This window comes from Haliotis rubra, unplaced genomic scaffold, assembly GCF_003918875.1.
Source record: "Haliotis rubra isolate DU_JTF1 unplaced genomic scaffold, ASM391887v1 Scf25, whole genome shotgun sequence".
Classification (NCBI taxonomy): Eukaryota; Metazoa; Mollusca; class Gastropoda; order Lepetellida; family Haliotidae; genus Haliotis; species Haliotis rubra.
Window position 1 is genome coordinate 704,851 of NW_025766558.1, and position 21,620 is coordinate 726,470.

Consider the following 21,620-nt stretch of genomic DNA (forward strand, 5'->3'; position numbering starts at 1 on the left):
CAACAGCCTTATCCAAATAGGAACTTAAGATAAATATTTTAATATTCAGTGCTAATTAAGTGTTATGTGCTGGCTTCTATTTGTTCCATTGTTGTACCTGCATCTTTGTTATCTTATTACTTTTGTTGTTCTGATATGTACATATATATGCTATCTGTCTCATACCATGCATTCACCTGATGGAGGAGTAAGGATATACTCCGAAACGTTGTGTTCATCATAATACAGAAGTTGAAATCCATACAAATTCTCTTCCTTATAATTTTTTTTATACTCAGAACTAAATTATTAATTCATTATAATTCATTATATTCATTGTAATTTATTATTTATTCATTGATTTCTTGTTTATTGCATAGACCGATGTTTCTAAGTAGATTCTTAGGCCCTAAGAAAGTTAAAAGATTGCAGGGTTGTATGCTTGTCATTTACTTATCAGCTTCAAGAACGTCGATCAAACAGTTCATCCATTCAGCTTTGTCGTTCTTAGTAAGAAAATGTGAAATATACAACGGAAGAGGTCATGTAAATTTGCGTCCACTAGCTTTGCGATATATCTATTTTTAGAAATCACCAAACTCTTAGTTGTGAGGTCACGATAACATTTTCTAGTGGTATAATTTATGAATTATCTTGCTTACCTCCCCATTCTTCGAGAACGCCACCTACAATACATTTTCCAAAATGTCGTATGACGGTCACCTTTCAAAGAGACAGAGAACAGACGATGGAATGCTCGGAATGCCTGGTTCAATGGTATCTGCATAATTTGCTCTAAGCTAGTATTTCTTACACATATGTTTCTGCGTTCAGTTTTGAAAATTAGAGGTTGTTTTGTTGAAAGTGTAAAAGTAGGTCAGGTCCAGGCGTTGTAAGGTGCGTGTGCGCCTCAGATTTCTTTGCTTTTGCTATTTGGTTGATATTTTCACTTCCTGTAAATGCCTTTGAAATGCAGTCTTACCAAAGAGCAGGTTTAAAGCAATATGTGTAGTGTATGGACATGTGAAATAGTATATAAAGTGGAGAAAATGGGTCTGATTTAGTAAAATGTGTGGACTGCATATGAAAGTGGTTCCCATGATCCTCTACGAGCGGCATGGTTTCCGGCCATGTTGGTTGTCGTTGTATGACTTCATTGTTCAGTCCATAATCTGATGCTCTCTCTATTTCAACTGCTGAATGATTTATCTCTTCACTGTTTCTGATTAAAAAGTTTGCTATAAATTTCATATTTAGATGGACGGGAATTAAAATTAGACCACATAAAATGGATGATAAAGAGGAACTGGAGCCAAAGGCCAGTAAAGCTTATTTTATTGTTACACCTGCATAAATAAGATATTTTATCCTTTAGTCTCTGAAACTTGCCTCTTATCTTTAGGGTCGACTTGCCTTTGCATTAGCTGTCCATACATTACTTTAAAACAAAGACAAATTTGGGATAGGCCTGCTCTGCATCCCAGTTTTCCCCCACATCCTTGGAATGGTTACTGTAACATTATCAAGAAGTCACCAAACTTAAGTATTCAAGCTCTTCTTGAGCATTTTTGGCACCTTTGTTTTATCAATGTCATATTTATGCTTTCCTAGTTGGAATAGCTGATTTCTTCCTTTTTAGTTGGTCGAACCAAGGAAATCCTTTCATGTTTACTGATACATCATTTATTTTTGTGTTGCAGGAAAAATTTGATGATCCCCACAAACCTGCACCATCATGTGTGGTGCATGTGCGAGGCCTGTCAGAGTCTGCCATAGAAGCAGACCTGGTAGAAGCCGTCCAGCACTTTGGAACTGTCAGGTAGAGAATGCGCATTATATTATATTATGTCTATGAAAAACAGTGGTACTGTTGATATCTTGCATGAAATAGTGTAAATTCTCAAACACAAAATATGAAGTGGATAGCTTTTCTCAAGAACCTTAACCAAGGATACATTATATATTTGTGCCTCGGAAACATATCTATAGGTAAGAGTTCCTCACGTTCCCCCATCCCAAATAATATGTATAAATATTCTAGAATTATAAACGAAACTTAACGCAACTAGAGAACACACAAAATGATTAAAAGTCCAAAATTTAAGTTAGGGCTAGGTTTAGGTTTAGAGTTGGGGGAACGGAAGGAACTCTTTCCTATCTGTATAAAGGATATTATAGTTTCCACATGAAAAGAGATTGATTCAAATCTAAGGTTAAACTTTGAAAGTTGTCAACCATTTTTCACACTTAATTTCAGAGATGTGATCATGATGCCCAGAAAGCGACAAGCACTCATCGAGTTTGAGGTAATAACAGTGAAAACATTTTGAAATTTTAGTTTTGTTTGAATAGAAAGGAAGTCTTTTTAGCTTTAATCTCATCCAGGAACTGCTTTGGAATTGACTTCCTCAAATTCCTATTGTTTGGTTGTCCCGGTAATTTAAAACTATCTTTCTGATTATGTCAATGGTTAGACCTAACCCCAGTAAGTGTGTGGCTGTTCACACGTTTCTATAAACGACTTTAGTATTTTGTTAATGAACAGGAGAGATAATTATATGGATATACCACTTCTTTTCATTGAATGCAATATTTCAGTGTAAATACAAACACTTATCATATCACTTGCTTCATAATGACATGCTCAGTACTTTGATAGACATGAAGATTGAATCTCTGGATATGTTTGCTGTTACAGAAACTCACTGGTGCACGGAACTGTGTTGATTATGCTCAGGTAAGATTTGCTTCCACTATAGTTAAGACTGTATGATTCAGTTTTATTTCATCTCCAAGATAATAGACTTCACATTTTTGTATAGCATTAATGTGAAAATGAAAAAGATATCAATCATTTTACCATGATACATATTTGTGATTCCCTGTACATGTCTCATTTCAGACTAGTGCTATTTATGTGGCAGCTCAGCCTGCATTCTTCAACTTCTCCACAAGTCAAAAGATCCAGAGGCCTGGGTATGTTTGTTGTGTATAAAACATAGCTTCAATTTTAACATTTGCATATTTAGGGACTCTCACAATTCAAAGGTTATAACAGCAAAGCTGAAGGACCAATCCACACCCACATAGTTGACTGGATGCTGTGTGCACACCCCAGACACTGTCCATCACGCAGTGTTATGTTCACACTTTCCTAACTCAGTGGAGTAATTTACTCTAAGAATTAGTTGCATTTTTGTATTTATATGATTAAGAAGGAGCAACAATACATGCCTCAATCCTTAAAATTGGTATGGTGCTCTTTATGGAACTAACTCTGTGAATGGTGCTTAGGCCTAAAAAAAAAGCTTGTGGTTCCGATTTCCCGACCGACCCTAAATATTCCCGCTGAGCCTAACAATTTTACTCACCACATAATAAATTAAATTTATTTTCTGACACATGAGTAATGTAAAAATATTTTGCAAAAAACAAACAAACCCTACCTACCTACCCTAGTTTTGAAATGTAGGAAATCGGAACCACGACATTTTTTTTATTTGGCCTTAGTAGTGTGTTATTCTAGTTATCTGATGTGATCTACCTTCATGATGTTACATTCTTTTAGCCAGTGTGTTCAGTTATGCTCTTTGCCTGTTGCAGAGACCCTGAGGATACCAGACCTGCCAATCATGTGCTGCTGTTCACCATCCTGAACCCTCAGTACCCCATCACAGTGGTATGTCAACCCTTTCTTTCTCTTGGAATGACCACATACTGGCAAATGTATATTCATTGCCATCCATGACTTCATTCATGTCCCTCCTTCCTTTCCCTGTCACAGTTGACGGTTGGTCTTGTGGTGACAGTGGTTCGTGAGATAAACAGTCTGGACAGCTGCTCTCTCTACTTAAGTGTGATAATGTATGGATGGGTAATTCCACTGTTATGTGCCACTGTAACCCTTGTTCACTTTCCCTACTCAATTGCTATTACACTTTTATATGTTACAACACTGTCGGTTTCAGGATGTGATGCACACAATCTGCAGTCCCTATGGACAGGTTCTCAGAATTGTCATCTTCAAGAAGAATGGTGTTCAGGCTATGGTTGAGTATCCTTTGTCCTATCTCAGCAGTTGATGAGATTTGGAGTTGAAAATTAGTACAAGAGTCACATCCACCTATCTGAATTTCTATCATGTTTGACGTTTCCTTTTGGGTCCTGGGAATTACTTAAACCTTCTTAGATGTCCAGATCGGACCATGACATTTCAAGCAAAACTTAGTACAAATTCCCACTGATTACTGATTATCCCCTGTCGCACGTTTAGCGCGAAGCGCGGGATATAGTATTCGGGTCCGTACGTACGTACCAGTGTTCACGAATGGTGTCAAGAACCATTCACTGGATGTTCTTCATATTTAACACCAAGCTTTATCCAGGGAAGGCGCCAGAGCCCAGTCAATTTTGGTGACCTTCACTTAATTTTCAAGGTCACAGAGACACTTTGAAGATTTCAGCATGTTAAATTGCTTGTTAAAATAGTCAGCAAGATATCGCAAAAATATTCAGTGGATTTTCTTCATATTTGACACCAAGCTTCATCTAGGGAAGGCCCTGGGCCCAGTCAATTTTGGTGACCTTCACATAATTTTTAGGGTCATGACGACACTATGAAGATTTCAGAATGTTAACCTGAATTGTCAGCAAGATATTTTAAGAACGGTTCACTGGATTTTCTTCATAGACTTTCAAGACCTCCGTTGAATGTTTTTCAATAAGCAATTTCTTTAGTACTAGTTTTGCATATTTCATACACATGACATTCATGTCAAGGTCAAAGTCAGTCTTGAAAATATGTGTGTGTTTGAACAACTAAAGAGCAAGATAATGTTTTTGTTGACATTTAACTTCATCTTAAACTTTCATTACTTTATAAGTTTGATTTGATAGTTTGCGGCGGGGGATTATGTCACCTTAGTCACTATCATGCTTATGCTTGTGTTTGTTTTGACTGGTAACAGGATCAGTGAAGATGCTTAAAATTACATTAATGCATAGTTAAAATGCAATGTAAAAATACATATGAATTTAAGAAAAGAATATTCTAGAAAAAGAATTTTACTTATTCTTTATTTAGAAGTCCCAATCATAATTTTGGGTTTTTTTTCAACATGCTTTTATTTGCCTTTATTAAATATGGGTCTTTCACGTGGAAATATGAGGGTTCTGTAAAGTGATAAAATGATACAGCATACTAATTTTTAACTTATCCTATCTCCGACTTCTCTCTCTCTCTTCATTCGACCATGAGTGGAAGCAATTAAAACTTTGCTCAAGACCTACCTTGCCCCTCTCCCGTGCTGTGCATGCCTTCCTGTCTCAGTCGTGCTCACTAGTCCATGACAGCCGCGAGGGCATCGCGAGTCCTCACCCGTGATCACCTCACATACTCATTCTCTTTCTTGTCGGCTCCACTGAGTGGGCGTGGAAAATTTTTCGTCAGAGAATTGCTCAAAATGGTTAAGCCTGTTAAGGCCAGTAAGCGGAAGTTTTGCGTCCGTTGTAATAAAGTATTTTCAGCATGGGACCCTCACACATCGTGTGTTGATTGTGTGGGTGCTTGTGACTGGGACCTGCAGCTGTTCTAAGTGTTCAGGTCTGTCTAATGAAGGCGTTTAAATCTTACAAAGCGTGCTTGTGCCAGGCGTTTGGCAGATAGGGCTAGGACTATTTCTCGGGGTCTGGTCCATCTCCGCTAAGAAACAATGCTTAGATCGCCCCACCCTCACTGCTCCACGTTCTCAATCGGCCGTCTGCGCCTGGCGAAGATTTTATGGGCCTTCGTCAGATTCCTATTTATCTGAGAGCGTGAGAGCGGCTTTTAGGAGGTTCCTCACCCAGTTCGTTCTCAGGAGGCGTACCAGGTGGTGAAGTAACGACCGATATTTCTTCTACGCCAGACCTGCGATCTACATTATCTCTCGTAGGTCTGTTTCTTGAGCGATCACAGACTTCGAGAACTTCTAAGCATTCATCGTCCAAGCGGGGATCGGTAGCGGTTGGAGCGTACCCGTTCTCTAATTCCACGGTTTCATCTGGCGGAACAATTCACCCACACGAGTTGAATCACCATCTGGTGCGAAGGTTGAATCGTTCTTCCACGGCTGGCAAAGAGTCGTTCTAGGTCTCGTTCACTTTCGAGCCGACTCACATAGCCGAACCGGCTCACCGCTTACGAACCGGCTCACCTTGCCGAACCGACTCACATCGCCGAGCTGGCTCACACAGCCGAGCGGCCCGACTCACTTAGCCGAACCGGCTCACCTTACCGAACCGGCTCACCCTGCGGGCGACTCACATCGCCGAGGCGGCTCACACAGCGAGCGGCTCACCATGCCGAACCGACTCACCCTGCCGAACCGGCTCCTGCGGCGAACCGGCTCACCAGAACATCCTCGAATGAGTTCAGTTGATCGAACTGATTCCGTAGTCGAATGGGTTCCTCTGGCCGTACTGTTTCACGTGCTCAAATAGGTTCACCAGGGACGAACCGCTTCACATTCCGACTCAATTCACCTCAACAGGTGTTTCCGTTCGACTCACCACAGCGTTTTTGATTCCCGTAGTCGTTCAGTCTCACCTAGTGGAAGTGGTTAGCCATTTCCATCCGGTTCACCTAACGGCTTGGTGTCTTCTGCGTCAGAGGGATAATAGAAATCGGTCTCATTCACCTCAGGGGAATCAGAATATCCCTCTAGCCAGCCTTGTGCTAGTAGCGTCTTCACGGTCAGTGCCTTCCATGATAGTACACATCAGCAGCGCCGTTCTGTGCGGGTGGTTTCACCTGCTAGGCGGCGTTAAGCTTCAGTGGATCAGCGTTCACCTTCACGCCTTTCCACTTCTATTTTGCCTCGTCACAGATTATTGCTGAGTCTTGGAATCCTGCTATTGATTCCGGCTTCCAGCCGGTTAGATACCATGCTTCGTGCGTTTCGTCTGCTTGGAATCAGTGTCACTCGTCCTCACATGTTCAACAATCGCGTCTGGTGCTTAGCAATAATCGTTCGAGGAAGATTTGAGGATCGGACTCGATCTCAGACTACTTTCCCCTTCACCTGGGCAGTCAGACATCTCCACTCCTGATGGCAGTTTTGATGTTGTTGAACCGGCTCGCGTGTTAGCCTGGATAGTTGAAAAACTTCAGCTACCTCTTAGTAAATCTCCAGATGATTTGGCCACGTCTTATGCCATGACTAATAGAGATGTTGCCAGTATCACACTTCCTTTGCGCCCATGTCTTCAACAATTGCCTTCTTCTCTTGGCGGCTTTCAACAAGCTTAGAAGGGCGAAGGATGGTTTGTCTGCTCCAAGATTCCGACCATCCCGCGGCACATACTCATGGTGTGAAACTTTGGTCAGCGGCACCTTCAGTCGATGATGACATTTCCATGGTCTGTGGCGAAAAGCGTTCCATTTAAGCCGTATTTGGTGGAAGACGGGGAATTGGCTCACTTAGATACTCACGGTTAAGCCATGCTATCCCTGCCATTAGCTGCATTATTTCAGCTGTTGGCGCTGTTGCGGAGGCGGTCAACCATGCATATACGGACCAGGGGCGATACATCAGGGGTAGTATGACTCTGATTTTAGACCAATTCCAGGTGGTCTTGAGCAATTGTCTCATTTTTGGCTATTTACTTGCAATACGGCGGCCGAAGTCGTTGAATTTCTCCTCATGGGAAGATAGATTCAAGGCTGAATTATTTCGTCAACCATGGTGGGGATCACGGTGTTCAGTGGGGCTATTGCTGAAATCGCATCCAAGGTGGACCGTCTTAACCAATTTCAAGTATCTGTTGATCTCTTGGAATTGCAAAAGTCAGCTCAAGATTCTATCGGCATCGCCCGAACCGCACAATTACCCTTCAACCCAGACCTCGGGACTGTATGAAAACGGGCGCCTTCTCAAGCCGTGGCAGAGGCGGGAGGCCATTTTAGTGGTTCCGCATCCATTAAGCCCTATATCGACCGACGGGAACTGGACATAGACAGTCCAAACAGTGACTCCACGGAAGTCAGAGCTCGGATTGGTTCTGCGGATCCGGTGGTTCCAGTGTTGATTCCCTGTAGGAGGAGGTTAGGTCTGTTTGCTCCCAACTGGGAGGTTCTGGGAGATCCTTTTGTCACAATGACTCTCATTCACGGCTATCGACTGCCTGTGGTGGGGATCCACCCTCACCACTCAACCCTTGCAGCAAATATATCCTCTGGATCGGGCTGCAGTCCTTTTCGACTACAATCCAAACTCTACTGGAGAAACATGCAATAGAACACCTAGATCAGGTGTGCATAACTCAGGATTTTACTCCCCGATTTTCTGGTGCCAAAGAAAAACTCCAGCAAGTTCGTCTCATCTTCAATATGAAGACATTCAGCGCTCGATTCCTGCAACAACCACCTCATTTTCGCATGGTATCGGTCAGTCTTCTCCGCTCAATTCTGAAGAAGGGGATTTCCTCATATCCTAGATCTTCAAGGCGCATACCTGCACATTCCGATTCACCCAGATCATCGGAAATATCTCAGAGTTCACCTTCCGGGGCCATCACTACCAATGGAGCGTCCTTCCATTTGGAATCTCTGGCCCGTGGCTTTTTACTTTCGGGTGACCAAACCCATCAGCAGTTTCCTACATTCTCGGGGAGTGACTTTTCGAAAAGCTATATCGGCGATTGTATTCAGGCACAACAGGATCCAAGCGTTCTTCAAATCCATCGGGGAGTTCACCATCAGGCTGCTCAAACAGTTAGGGTGGCTCCTCAATTCTGAGAAGTCGGAGTTAACACCGACTCGCAGACTTCAGTTCATAGGGAGCAATCTTCCGACACAGAACAAGCCAAGTTGTTTGTTCCCCAGGACAGGTGGACCAAAATTCAGCGTCTGGTTCATTGGATCACCCCAGAACTCTCGCCAGTGGCAGGAGTTGCTGAAGTCTTAACGTCAGCTCAGGCTCTGACTTACAGAGGTCAGCTGCAGCTTAGCCCACTTCAGTTATTTCTCGCCCTCATCTTCAAACCAACAACCCTCAGGTGTTGATTCGGTTACCAGGGAACTCACGTCCAATTCTCGTTGGTGGCTCAGCGTGCAGAATGTTTTAGCGGCGTCTCTTTGGTGCCATTCAGTCCAACCCATCAGTTGTTTGTGGGCCTCTCTCTAGAAGGTTGGGAAGCCACTTCCTTCAGCATCAAGTGGCAGGGCAGTGGTAGAGTCGAAGACAAGTCACTCCACATAAACATTCTGGAGTTCAAGGCAGTATTACTGGCGATTCAGCACTGGGCGGCTCTACTCAAGATGTCTCACCTGCTGATACAGTCCGACAACTCGGCGGTAGTGTGGTACATCAATCACCTAGGGTCGACGGGCTCAGCAGCACTCCTACAGTGGGCGTCGCGTTTCTATCTTCTGATAGATTCTCTCAACATCGTCGCGTAAGAGCCAGGCACATTCCGGAACAAAGAGCGTGATTGCCGGCGGCTCTGTCGTTCCAGTAAGCCCGTCAGCCCACAGAGTGGCAACTCCTGCCCAAGATTTTTCGGACGATAATTTACCCGATCTCGACCGAGTGTCGATCTGTTTGCCACTCGGTTCAACTCCCAACTGCGAGATTCGTATCTCAATTCCAGATCCACTAGCTTGGGATCCGACGCCCTGGCCATTCCTTAGGAAGGCCTCAACGCTTATCGTTTCCACCTCGGCTCTACTTCACAAGGTCATTCAGAAAATTCTGTTAACCAACAAAGTACAACTACTTTTGGTAGCGCCATTTTGGCCAGCGAGAAGTTGGTTCGTCGGCCTAAAAAGTCTAGTCAGTCGAAGCAGCATTCCTCTTCCCGTGCGGGACGACCTACTAGTTCATCCGCACTCGGGAGTGTATCACGAGTCACCACAGACGTTCAATCTTCACGTATGGCACATTTGCAGAAATCACTAATAGCCAAAGGTTATTCTCACAGAGTGGCCTCAGCTATCACTGCAGCTCATCTAAATGCGTCTACCCGTTCTTTGTATGGCGATAAGTGGAAGAAATTTGAATGTTATTGTCGGGTCAGAGGGATGGCTTCCCCTACTACTGCTTCGCCCCAGGTTGTTGCGGAATATTTACAACATTTGCGGGCTACAAAGGAAACTCAAAGGTTCCACTTTAGCCACCTACTTGGCGGCTCTTAATTCGGTCCTAGCCACGACTTCTGATGCGAAGGTTTCGGCGGTGCGGAACTGCAGTACCGCCGTTCTTTTAAGCTAGCCGACCAATCCAGGAAATTTAGATCCACCAGCTTGGGACTTATCAGTGGTCCTGCACCACTTAGTGTCGAGCATTATGAACCCTTACAGGACAAGGAGTTTGAACAAGTTTCATTCAAGACCTTTTTCTTATTGCCTTGGCCACAGCGTACGTATATATCAGAACTGCATGCTCTAGATATCAACCGTGTCCGTTTTGAACAAATGAACATGGCAAGGTATTGTTGGGATTGCGCTGGGATTTTATTGCAAAAACCAGTTGCCGGGTCAACCTGATCGTCTTTTACAATCCGCCTTTGTCTACCATATTGGGTCCAGCAGATGTTGAAGATCTGTCTCTTTGTCCAGTCAGAGAACGCCGCATTTACCTTAAAGCAGCATAAAGGCGCCGCCGTCTGCGTAGAGGCTATTTATACCCTTGTCTCACGGCTTCCAAGGCGGAAGTTTCTCGCTTCAACACTCTCATATTGGCTCACGAGCTACAATACTACGAGCCTACACTTTTGCGGTTTGCCACCACCTCGACAGTCAACCCTCATGAAACCAGGGCTTTGGCTTCTACTATGGCGTTGCATAGCAACTGCTCGTTAACTGCCATAATGGAGGGGGTGTTTTGGCGATCTGACCACGGTATTTTCGTCTCATTACCTCAGAGATGTGTCGGTGATGGATATTCAAGGCCTTCATCAGTTTGGACCACTCGTCCCTTGCCCAGCAGTTATCAGCGGCACAACATCGCATGAATAATGAACTTTCTTGTGCTCCGATGCTATATGGATCCCACTGTGCAGTTGATCCCAAGTAAGCGTCGTTTCTGCTTGTGTACAATCTGAATAAATCTGAAAACTTTTCTGATTTCGTCTTTATTTCTTCGGGAGTTTAGATTTTCTCCTCTCATTTGTTTGAGACTACAGAAATTAAGCCACCTCACTTACTGTCCTCTGCTCCGCGGAGTAATTAAGTCAGTGAAGTGAGTCCTTCGAAGTGTTACACCGTGGCGTTCATGCTCCTAAGTGCCTATACACATCTATGTGATCTTATTGTGGTAAGTAATGGAAGTCATAAGATGATGTTGTGGTACTGAGCGTTAAAAATTGTGAGTTTTACCGATTCAATTTCTCTTTCACCCTCCTCGGGGCGGTGTCTGTGGGGGTTGTTTTGAAGCAGGGGCTGGCCCGATACTAGTCGTTTGACTTTTATTACGGGGGTACCTTGGAAATCGTGGCGATGCGACTGATTACACTTTCGTTAAGCTCGTCCTTTCACTTTGTGAAGGTAGTGACTGAACACCACATTGCTCGAAGAATCCGGTCCTGGGAGCAATTGTGCTTAATAAGTCAATGGGTTCGACCTAACCCTGCATGCGTAGTAACTTGGTAGTTATTGCCCTACCTTGCAGTTGCTTTCTCACGGTTGTTTGGAAGTAACACTAGCTGTTATCGCTTGAATTCGGGTAATCTATGACCCACCTTCCTACCGTGGGATAAGTGCAAGTCGTGAGATAGGATAAGTTTAAAAATTTGAAAATTTTAACTATAAATTGTATATTTATATACTTATCCTATCTCGCGCGATAAAATCCTCCTACCTCCCCACTACATAGATTACCACCGTTCCGGTTTTGTCCTTTTATGGCTCCAAGATCGAGAATGAGTATGTGAGGTGATCACGTGGGTGAGGACTGCGCATGCCTCGTGCTGTCATGGACTAGTGAGCACGACTGAGACAGGAAGGCATGCACAGCACGGGGAGAGGGGCAAGGTAGGTCTTGAGCAAAGTTTTAATTCGTTTCCACTCATGGTCGAATGAAGAGAGAGAGGTGCAAGTCGTGAGATAGGATAAGTATATAAATATACAATTTATAGTTAAAATTTTCAATTTTGTAAGATTTAAAAAAACAGAACTACTTCAAATACAATAAGTATAATTTCTTGTGAAGAGGTTTATACATGTAATATGATTATGCGTCCCCAAGGACCTAAGAGTATCGTGGCATTTCTAGAGCTAATACACGCACCGAAGCTCAAACCCAGGGGCGAGGTAGGGTAAGAGCGTGTGTATCAGTTGAACATACCAGTCGCACCCGACTGCAAAAATAGGCATTGTTAGGGGATATGTTCTTGACCTGCAGCAATTACAACCCATCCATGTGAAACTGGATGTATGACTCCCCACTAATCAAACATGTAGTTTGTTATCCTTAACCTTCCAAGATTTGATAGTGTTGAGTCTGCTAAGCGTGGCAAACAGTCGTTGAATGGGGCGGATATCTACTCTGGCTGCTGCACCCTCAAGATAGAGTATGCCAAGGTGAGTAGTTGAGGGGAGCGTCTGGATGGAGAATACACGTGATGAAATGTCTTGGTAATGTCCTCAGATGGTTATACTGTTTATACAGTCACCAGTAACAGCTGCAAGGGTGCTGATGTGGATTTATGCAGTAATCTTTCAATCATAGTAAAGGACTCCACTTCTAAACTGATATATAGAAATGACATGAAAAGGACCATGATCTTCACAAATCTGATTTACATTTATAGTTGAGACCTGATGTTAGCCTCTAGTCTGAGCCCTGGTTCCATTAAGTGAATATTATGGTCAGCTGGTCTATAAACAAACTGTTAATGATACTAAGAGTAAGAAACAGCAGCATTTATTATTTCAGTGATAAATTTATGATTTAATTTTCTTGCAGCCAACCCGTCTGAATGTTGTGAGGAATGACAACGAGAGTCGAGATTATACCAACCCCAACCTAGGTAAGAACAACTTAACAGCTTTCAGTCAATAAATGAAGGAAACATGCTTTAACTTGTACAACATTATCTCTTCATTAGTTCAGTCCTAGATATTTTCACCTGGTTGTACATTACTTTGAGCACTTGCTGGCGTTAGTGCCCTTTTGTTAAGTTTGAGGAAGTTCCAGTACGATTTGCTTTATCAAGACTGCTTGATTAGTTCCTATTTTCAATAAGCAGCAGGGAAGTAACTGAACAGTTAATAAGTGAACGTTCTTGTTTTATGAGTAGACTCTTGTAAGTCATATTGCCATTTTCCTAATTGTTGAATGGCTTCTTAAGCTTATTGTGTACTAGTCAGTGAATGTCTTGTTTTAATATTGTCAGTTCACATGTTTTACTGGACATGATTTTTGACTGTATTCTCTATGGAACATAACACAACAATGAATCTACATATCGCTTCTATCTGTATGACTTGTGGACATATTTAAAACATTTCCCCCTATTATTTTGATATCACAAACATGTTTTCTTGCAACATAACATGGCAGTATTTGTATATATACATGTCACAGTTGCAGTTTGCCAATATGGCCAACAATAATGTATCTCATGTCACGGTTACTTTGAACTTATTTTCACCTGCATGATCACAAATTTCAAATCAATTTGGGAAACATGCATTGTGTAAGTCACATGCTTGGGAATGACAGAATGGCATCTTTTTTGAAACAGTTTCTTCATAATGAACACAATAGTTGGAAACATTTGTGTTCCTAGGAAATGCTTTCCGTCACATACAACAGACTATTCTTATCCCAGATTGCTTTGAATCTGTCAATTTGTAATGGGTGCTGTAGACCTGGTGCAGTCGTTCAGTGCATGAGTCCAATGTACCACATGGCCAAGACTTAGATTGTACAAGCTTAGTGGATTTCTCCATGTCTTTTGCATTCAGATATTTACAGATGTCCATTTTATATTGCATGCCAAAGAAACATGTAACATGGTTTGATCACATTATGCAACTTGTACATTCTTTGGTGACTTTGTTAACTGCCTTTATCTAATACTGACTTTGTCTTTGATTACTGCATATGAACATAAGGTCTTTGCTTTGCAATGATCCTGTACTACATTACTAACATTACAGCTCTTCCTTAATCTAGACAAAAGTAGAAGGTTTGAAACTCTTTACAATACACCCCTATGTACATGAGTCACCAGCTGATCCAATACTGTGAGCCAGCTCAATTCTGTCTGCCATCCCAGACTCCCTACAGCTATAGGACAGATGATGACAGCTCCTTACATTGTCACATGGCCAACAGGTTTCCCTACTTTGTGGGCAACATTTAGGTACAGCTTGACCCTTCCTGCAGCCCTTCACAACAACCATCTCCATTCACAGTCAGACACGAGGATTCACTGCCCTGCTCTGCCGCCTCCGCCGCAATGTCGGCAGTCCATGCAGCCACAGTAGCCTGCCAGGTTGCCAAGACACAAACATAGGACAGTAGTAGGACAGAACACAAGAACCTCCTCAGCTTGTCAAACAGAAATACATCCCTGTGTAGCAGTTACACGTGACACCGAAGGATAAGCACAAGAAAATGGCTGCAAGTGTGAAAATATGCAGTAAAGATATACATGTTGGCACAGGCAGTCACTTGAAGACTGAACACAATACATCTTGCAGTACTATCAGAATTGTCAGCAAACCTGTGCAAGCTCATACTTGAAGAACATGAAGACTCACAGCAGAAACACACTTTACTTCCAACAGGCTGACAGACAAAAACTGATAATTTCAATTGATTGTACCTTGAACAGGGTCGGTCACGACTGGCCAAGGGCATGAGATGATACCAAGCACCTGGAGAGGGTTGTAAGTAGGAGGTGCTACCTGCCCCTCCCCTGGATGTGTGTTCAAGGTGCTACTTGCCTCGGGACTTCTGTAGACTTCCTGCATCAAGGGAGATAACTGGTAAAGCCTGTCCTTCGTCCTGGGGTGCTTGATCTTAAACCTGTGGGTCACAGTAGATGGTACTCAAACTGGTGCTTACTTTCGTATAACATTCTTTTCCTACTTGTACAATCTATTTGTTTTGTACTGCTGTAATATATGTAGAAATATCGACTTGTAATTCTGACTTTGAATATGTTCCTGTCAGGATTATCTCCCTTTCTTCTCATTTTACCGCTACAGGCATCAGATTTAAATGCCTTGTTTCATCCCAATTTCTGTACGACTTTTAGTTAAAAAGCACAGTTAAAAATTTAGATGTATAAACAAGACTTTAGATTGAGTATTGCTTAATAAAGAATGTCCAGGTTGTAAAGAATGGAAAATCTGAAGAGCTGATAATCCTGGGTACATATGTTATAATGTTGTAAGATTTGCTAAAATCTTTTTTGCAGCTCACTTGGTGATTTTCATTGTGCTGTTTTACACTGATAATTTGTTCATCAATCATTGTTTTGAATGTATACTATCAATGCATAATTAGTATGATGACATTTACCCAGGTACAATGCCAATATAGAATCTGGAATGAGACTTGTAGAAAGCTCTTCTGTGAATACAGCTTTTGGATCTGAGCTGTGGTGCCTAGAGCACCAGTATGTTTTAATCAGCCTGTTGGCATCTACAATTGTTTGAGGAATTCTATTTGCCAACACTCGAAAAATGCTAAGGAAAATCGACAGATCTGATTTAGATGAAGATGTGTTTCAGGTGCGGATCAGGGCGGTCACCGTGGCCAGCCTCTATTGGCAGACCCCAGGATGGGGGGAGGTCCTACTCCATACAGTAAGTATTGCTTACATAAATCTATCACTTGTACCTTAAAACATACATTCAGAAACAGCCTGATCCGAGTGTAAAAAAACATGAATGTATAAATTGAACAATTTGATAAACAGTTATATTCTGACAGCTTAACCAAGTTTTTACATAACACGTTTATTTTACCAAATGGTCTTTGATTTGTCCTTTTTACTCAGCTGGTTTCCATTTATAAATGCCTACTTTAAACTACTAAAATTCTAGGATCATGGAGATTTATTTCAATGACCTAGTTATTGTGTAGAACATGATAGTTAAAGTAGTCTGCACAACCCGTCCCCCAATCTCATTTAATGTCAAGTCAGGGGTATGTTGTAAATCCCTTAACTGTTGTGTTTAGATGGAATGGTAGAAGAGGGCCCCGGTATGCATGGTATGTGATAAATCTCATATGTGTTATTGCATGCTGTTAAGTTGCAACACATTCCACACATTAGGTGTTCATCACCACATTGTTGCACAAAATACCTGGTAAAGGAATACAATGACAATGTTTTAAGTCAACATTCAACTATCATACCATACAGTCTATCATTAAACCTTCAGTTTTGTTGAGTATAACCATTTCTGGAGTAACTGAAATATGTAGTTTTTGTGATGTGTTTATTTACCCTCCACTTGTTTTATAGATGGCCCCGACTTCAACCGAGGGGGCAGTGGGCATACTGCCCATGGTGGGGGTGGCGGTGGCTATGGTGGGGGCTATGGGGCTGGACCGTCAGGCTATTATGAACAGGAGTATGATGGTGGCTATGGCCCAGGGCCATCTCCCAGAGGTGGTCCATACAATGCCCCTCCCGACAGATACGGTCACAGACAGGTATGTTTTTTGGGGGGTTTGTTGTACGTTTGATCCTGATAGGTTGTCCTTGTTTAGTTTCTAAGGTTAAAGACCGGGTGCTTAAAAGCCTCATAGAAAGTTACAAGTCTCTTGTAAGCTTTGTCAAAGGGTTATAGAGATGTGAGGATTGGAGGATGTATGTTTGATGTGGGAACAATTGCTTGCAGGATCGGTACGGCCCCCCTCAACACTACCCTGACCAGGGCATGATGGGCCCCCCAAGCAGCAGCCAGCAAGGAGCTGTAGTCATGGTGTATGGTCTCAACATGGCCAAGCTCAACTGTGAAAGACTTTTCAATCTCTTCTGTCTCTATGGTAATGTTGTCAGGGTAAGTCAATGTGATTCGTCTCATAAACAATTCTCTTAAAGATCTTTCAGTAGCTCGGTTTAGACGTATCCATATCGATAACTAGAAGGTGTTTTGATGCAATGAGCAGCAGAAATTTACCTAAAACAATTATTTCAATATTGTCACTTTAGTTGCAGTGTTTGCTGCTTATATCTTAAATACTTACAACCGGCCAAAGTGTAGCACATAGATATACAGCCGGAGGTATTTTATGTTTGGTGGGCTACCTTTGGTTGGCTACATTCAACCGCAAGTAGAATGTTGACAAATGATAAACTGCGACAGATGACCAGTGATTTTACAGCATTTGATATGTGTCCATTCTGTCAACTAACTTTTGTTCAAGGTACCAATATCGGTAAACTTATCGTTGTAAATGAGTTTATACAATCTGCCAATCAGTGTACACACAAATTGTCGAAATTTGAATAAAATTGATAGGATGGATTACAAAATCCACGTAAACCATGAGCATGCATAATAACCAGATGGCATAATAACTAGCATTCTTTATCAAACGTCTCCAAATCACTTTTGTTCAAAATTTTGATTAGAATCTGGTTATTAGTTTATGGCCTCATGTTTATTCATTTGTTGTACACTCAGCAGAAATAGAAATAAATCTTTGTAATTTTACGTTTACATTTTAGTGAAGTTGGTAAAACAATGTTTTTATGTAAACCTCAAACAGTGTTATTTATTTTGAAAATGAATAAACAATCAGAATTATATGCCATGTAGCATAGAAAGTAGTCCAAACAGCACCATCTCAGAAGACAATTTTCACTCATAATAATGTTATTTTATTCTTTCTATTAATCGTTGAAAAAAATCTGAAAAGAACTAGTGAAATCTTCAAAGCATAGAGACATGCACAAAATAATCTCATAGTAAAAACATTTTTACTTAAGTGTTACTATTTTAACCAAGTTAATGTGCTGTATGTTGTAGCACATTGTGGTCTATAAAAAGTAATATAATCATTTTTAGTCATACATTTTGACAAACGTATTTGACAAGATGACTGATTTCACAGGAAAATATATACCAATACAAAGATGTTTGACAAATCTTCCAATTGAATACTGAAGCTTAGAACTTTCTTTTATATTTAATTTACTAATGTGTTGTGGAAAATAGATAAATTGTGAATTTTTCACAGGCCACCATTTTCTTTGAAACAGTGGGATATTGTAAGATGTTTTTGTTTGTCAATTCATGCAAATAATGATGTATACACAGTTACTTATTTGTAAAGAATAATGAAATAAAATGAAAATGAATAAACATGAAGTTTATAAATATTTGAAGGACTGAAAAGGTGATTAAATCAATTCATGAATCCCACCCATGTAACTCAAATCTCGTCGTCTCATGTGGAAGTTTCACTTGTCTTGTGCAACAGCACCCTAGTTTTCAACTGGACCAGAGGTCCATCCCTCAGTATTTGGTCTCTGATAATCTTGTGTTTAGATCTGTGTAATGTGGAGTGTATCTTCCAAGTGTCCTTGAAATGCATTTATTCTTTATGACCTGTTCCTTCAGGTAAAGTTCCTGAAGAGCAAGGAAGGTTCTGCAATGGTTCAGCTTGGTGATGGCATGTCTGTTGAGCGAGCCATCCTCAACCTTCACAACACATTCTTCTTTGACAACAAGATGCAGCTCAGGTAAGTCTCAGCTGTAATGTTGGTGTCCCAGCTTGTCTTAACCAGAGACCAGTATGCAGATCTAAATCAGATTTAAACAGTACCTCAGTTTAATACAAATTGTCGCATTGAAGTAAAGGGTTTTTGTTTTGCTCAGAATTCATTATTATTTTTTATTTATTTATTTTTTTTATATATCATAATAAAATTAAAGGGATGTCCTTTAACAACTTAAAAGGTGTTTCTGACGTGTCCATTTTTCAGCCCTTCAAAACAAGCATTCCTTCAGGATGTGATGAACCCCCATGAGCTGCCTGACGGAACCCCCTCCTACATGGACTTCATGGGCAACAGGAACAACCGCTTCACTAACCCGGAGGCAGCCAAGAAGAACAATATCCTTCACAAACTGCAGTCACAAATGAATGGCGATGCTTGTAACAGCTACAAACTGAAAAGCATATTCTGTCTTTAATCTCGTTATACAAAGAAAAAAGTTGCTTTTGCCTAAATCAAAGTTTTGAACAATCTGTCAAATATGATACAATCAATTTATATTCACCTGTGTACCTTGAAGCAGTTTTTGAGATACATTAGGATAGTCATTAGTACTATATGAAAGAAATGTCAACGTTACATGTTATCATTTCCTTAACCCTCTGTAAGAGTCCAAGGACCAGCCAAAGTGTTGCATTTCTTCAATACCCCACCTGGCATCACTGCAGAGGATATTGAAAAGGTTTGCTCACTATACTGTACACATTTCTTTAACCTGAACTGTTCTATACACTAAACTAGGTTGTTAATGGTAACAGATTATTACATGGTTTTTCCATTGAACATGTTTCTTTCTTTTCCCCTACAGAGACTAGGAATAAATTGCTAATATTATATATAATTGTTTTGTTTCTATTCGTGGAAAAACATTTACTTCTAAATTGAGCAAAATTATTCTCAGAAAAACCAAGTCTTTCCTCTGTACACGCAGTACACGGTCAGGGTGACTTGTTTGTTTGAGTCTATTCTTTCTTCAGAGATGTCATGTCTTTGTCATTGTTTCCAGATATTTGAGAAAGCTGAAGTAAAGAAACCAATACAAGTCAAATTGTTTCCTTCCAAGAGTAAGTACTTTTCTGACAGTTCATATTGTATGTTCATCCAGCACTGAGATAATGAGTTGTCAAGTAACAGCACTCAATTTCAATAGTTTTGTGATACGACTAATATCTAAATCCATTTGAGATATCTGTAAAGGCCATGAAGGTGAATATTTACACTTGCCCAATACATGCACACATCTAATAAATATTTTTACAGCAGAGAGAAGTTCATCAGGCCTTGCAGAGTTTGATAACAAGGGCGATGCTGTGGAAGCACTCGTGATGTGCAATCATACTCCTGTTGAAAACCCAGGATCAGTCGGTACGTACAGATCATTGTTTTATTATTGTACGTGTCCAGGGGTGGAAATAACTTTAAAATTGATAGTGTACTCCGGTACAGTGGCACATGTAATGTCACTTGCCCTGATAATATTTCCACTATACCGACAGTTTTCCTGCTGATTATTTAAATAAACAACATAATTAACATTGGAAAGTCAACTGGACAATGGTACAGTGTGATATACAAATTTGCTTGCCCGGCAGAAAAAAACACTGGACTTGGACGTCGGGCAATGGGTTATTTCCATCCCTGGTGTCCATGACCACCTGAGCTGATCATTAGTAAATCAGTCTGTTCAGTCCTAGTTTGTACCTCCTCAGCACTGTAATGTAGTGTGTGATTTGTTGGGGAGCCAAGTAGTGGAACACACCAGCATACCAAACAAACCATTGGCAGTATTGTTCCACTAAAATGGAAAGTGAGTCAGTGTAACCTCACATGCATCTGGGTTCAAAGCTGTGACCAATCTGGTTATCCAATGTTGCCACCTGAATGTTAGGTGTAGATCGTACAAGTACAACCTTTATCACAGTACTGAGAGGTCTGAGCATGAGATTTCTGTAAGTGGGTTGAAGAAAGGGTCTTCATAACAGTCTGTGCGCGGTGGGGTAGCCTTGTGACTAAAGCATTCACTCGTCATGCCGAAGACCCAGGTTCAATTCCCCACATTGGTACACTGTGTGAAGCCCATTTCTGGTGACCACTGTCCCCTGCCATGATATTGCTGGAATATTGCTAAAAGCAGCATAAAACTATATTCATTCACTAATAACACTCTGCAGTTATGTCTAGCACTGTCCTCATGGCTTGTGAGGTGTTTGTAATCTTACAAACCCACATTTAAAATTCAACAGATGTTGGTAGATATGCAAGCCCCAGTTATATACAAGGACAAGTTACAAGAAACAAACACATGACTATTGGAAGTTACAACGGTGTAGTTCTAAGATGGTTGTAGAACATGAAAATGTTAACAAGTCTAAAGCCTTTGTTTTGTTTCCAGCCGGCAAGAACCCATTCATCATGAAGCTGTGTTTCTCCTCCGCCCCCATCATAGGTTGATAGAAGTTATCAGACAGGAACAAGCATCTAGCTTTAATCTCTGTAATCAGTATAGTGTTTATCATTGTCAACAATTGTCTGGTATTCACCACATTGAGTCAAAAGAGTAGATCATCACTTAGCCCTATGGTGATGGCATGTTGGTCTGTTTTAAGGTGTATATTTGTCAATGTGATTTAGTGGTGACATTGATAAATCAGTCTGTATTGTCAGCCGTCCGGCACAGGATGTGTATTGCAGTTTCTTTTAAATTTTTCTACAGTTACTTTTAAGTATGTATTTTAGTTTTCTCTGTAAATGTTTGCAACTAAGTCTTGCCAAGTTGAGACATCCCGAACAATTCTTTGTAAGTTTTATGTTTCCTGTCACATCATGTCACAATAAATTCTGGTGTAACATATATGCTACTGTTGTTATATGTAGTTGTCCCAGGCAACACTACTGTCTGGTCAGATGTC

General features: G+C 41.2%; 1 protein-coding gene across 4 annotated transcripts; it reads left to right on the top strand.

Annotated features, from left to right (window-relative positions):
- Nucleotides 1-624: 624 nt before the first annotated feature.
- LOC124279360 (heterogeneous nuclear ribonucleoprotein L-like) lies at nt 625-21,562 on the top strand. 4 transcript variants are annotated; one of them, XM_046715174.1, is made up of 20 exons: nt 655-756; nt 1,237-1,297; nt 1,680-1,798; nt 2,237-2,285; nt 2,678-2,716; nt 2,882-2,955; nt 3,583-3,658; nt 3,948-4,033; nt 12,442-12,538; nt 12,924-12,987; nt 15,707-15,781; nt 16,158-16,190; nt 16,447-16,637; nt 16,826-16,987; nt 18,554-18,675; nt 18,919-19,049; nt 19,320-19,393; nt 19,718-19,775; nt 19,972-20,076; nt 21,104-21,562. In XM_046715174.1, exons 2-20 carry the CDS (start codon nt 1,268-1,270, stop codon nt 21,160-21,162), a joined length of 1,644 nt encoding a protein of 547 aa, XP_046571130.1. In that variant the 5' UTR covers nt 655-756; nt 1,237-1,267; the 3' UTR covers nt 21,163-21,562. The 4 variants fall into 4 exon arrangements, with proteins under 4 accessions (XP_046571127.1, XP_046571128.1, XP_046571129.1 ...); XM_046715171.1 differs by lacking the exon at nt 1,237-1,297 and having other exon boundaries at nt 625-756; XM_046715172.1 differs by lacking the exon at nt 1,237-1,297 and having other exon boundaries at nt 625-756; nt 19,975-20,076.
- The last annotated feature ends 58 nt before the right edge of the window (nt 21,563-21,620 follow it).

Coding starts and splice junctions, on each gene's coding strand:
- LOC124279360 (XM_046715171.1), top strand. CDS start 685: ATGTCGTATGACGGTCACCTTTCAAAGAGACAGAGAACAGACGATGGA. Junction 16,191..16,446: donor AGAGGGCCCCGGTATGCATG/GTATGTGATAAA, acceptor CTTGTTTTATAG/ATGGCCCCGACTTCAACCGA. Junction 16,638..16,825: donor ACAGATACGGTCACAGACAG/GTATGTTTTTTG, acceptor AATTGCTTGCAG/GATCGGTACGGCCCCCCTCA.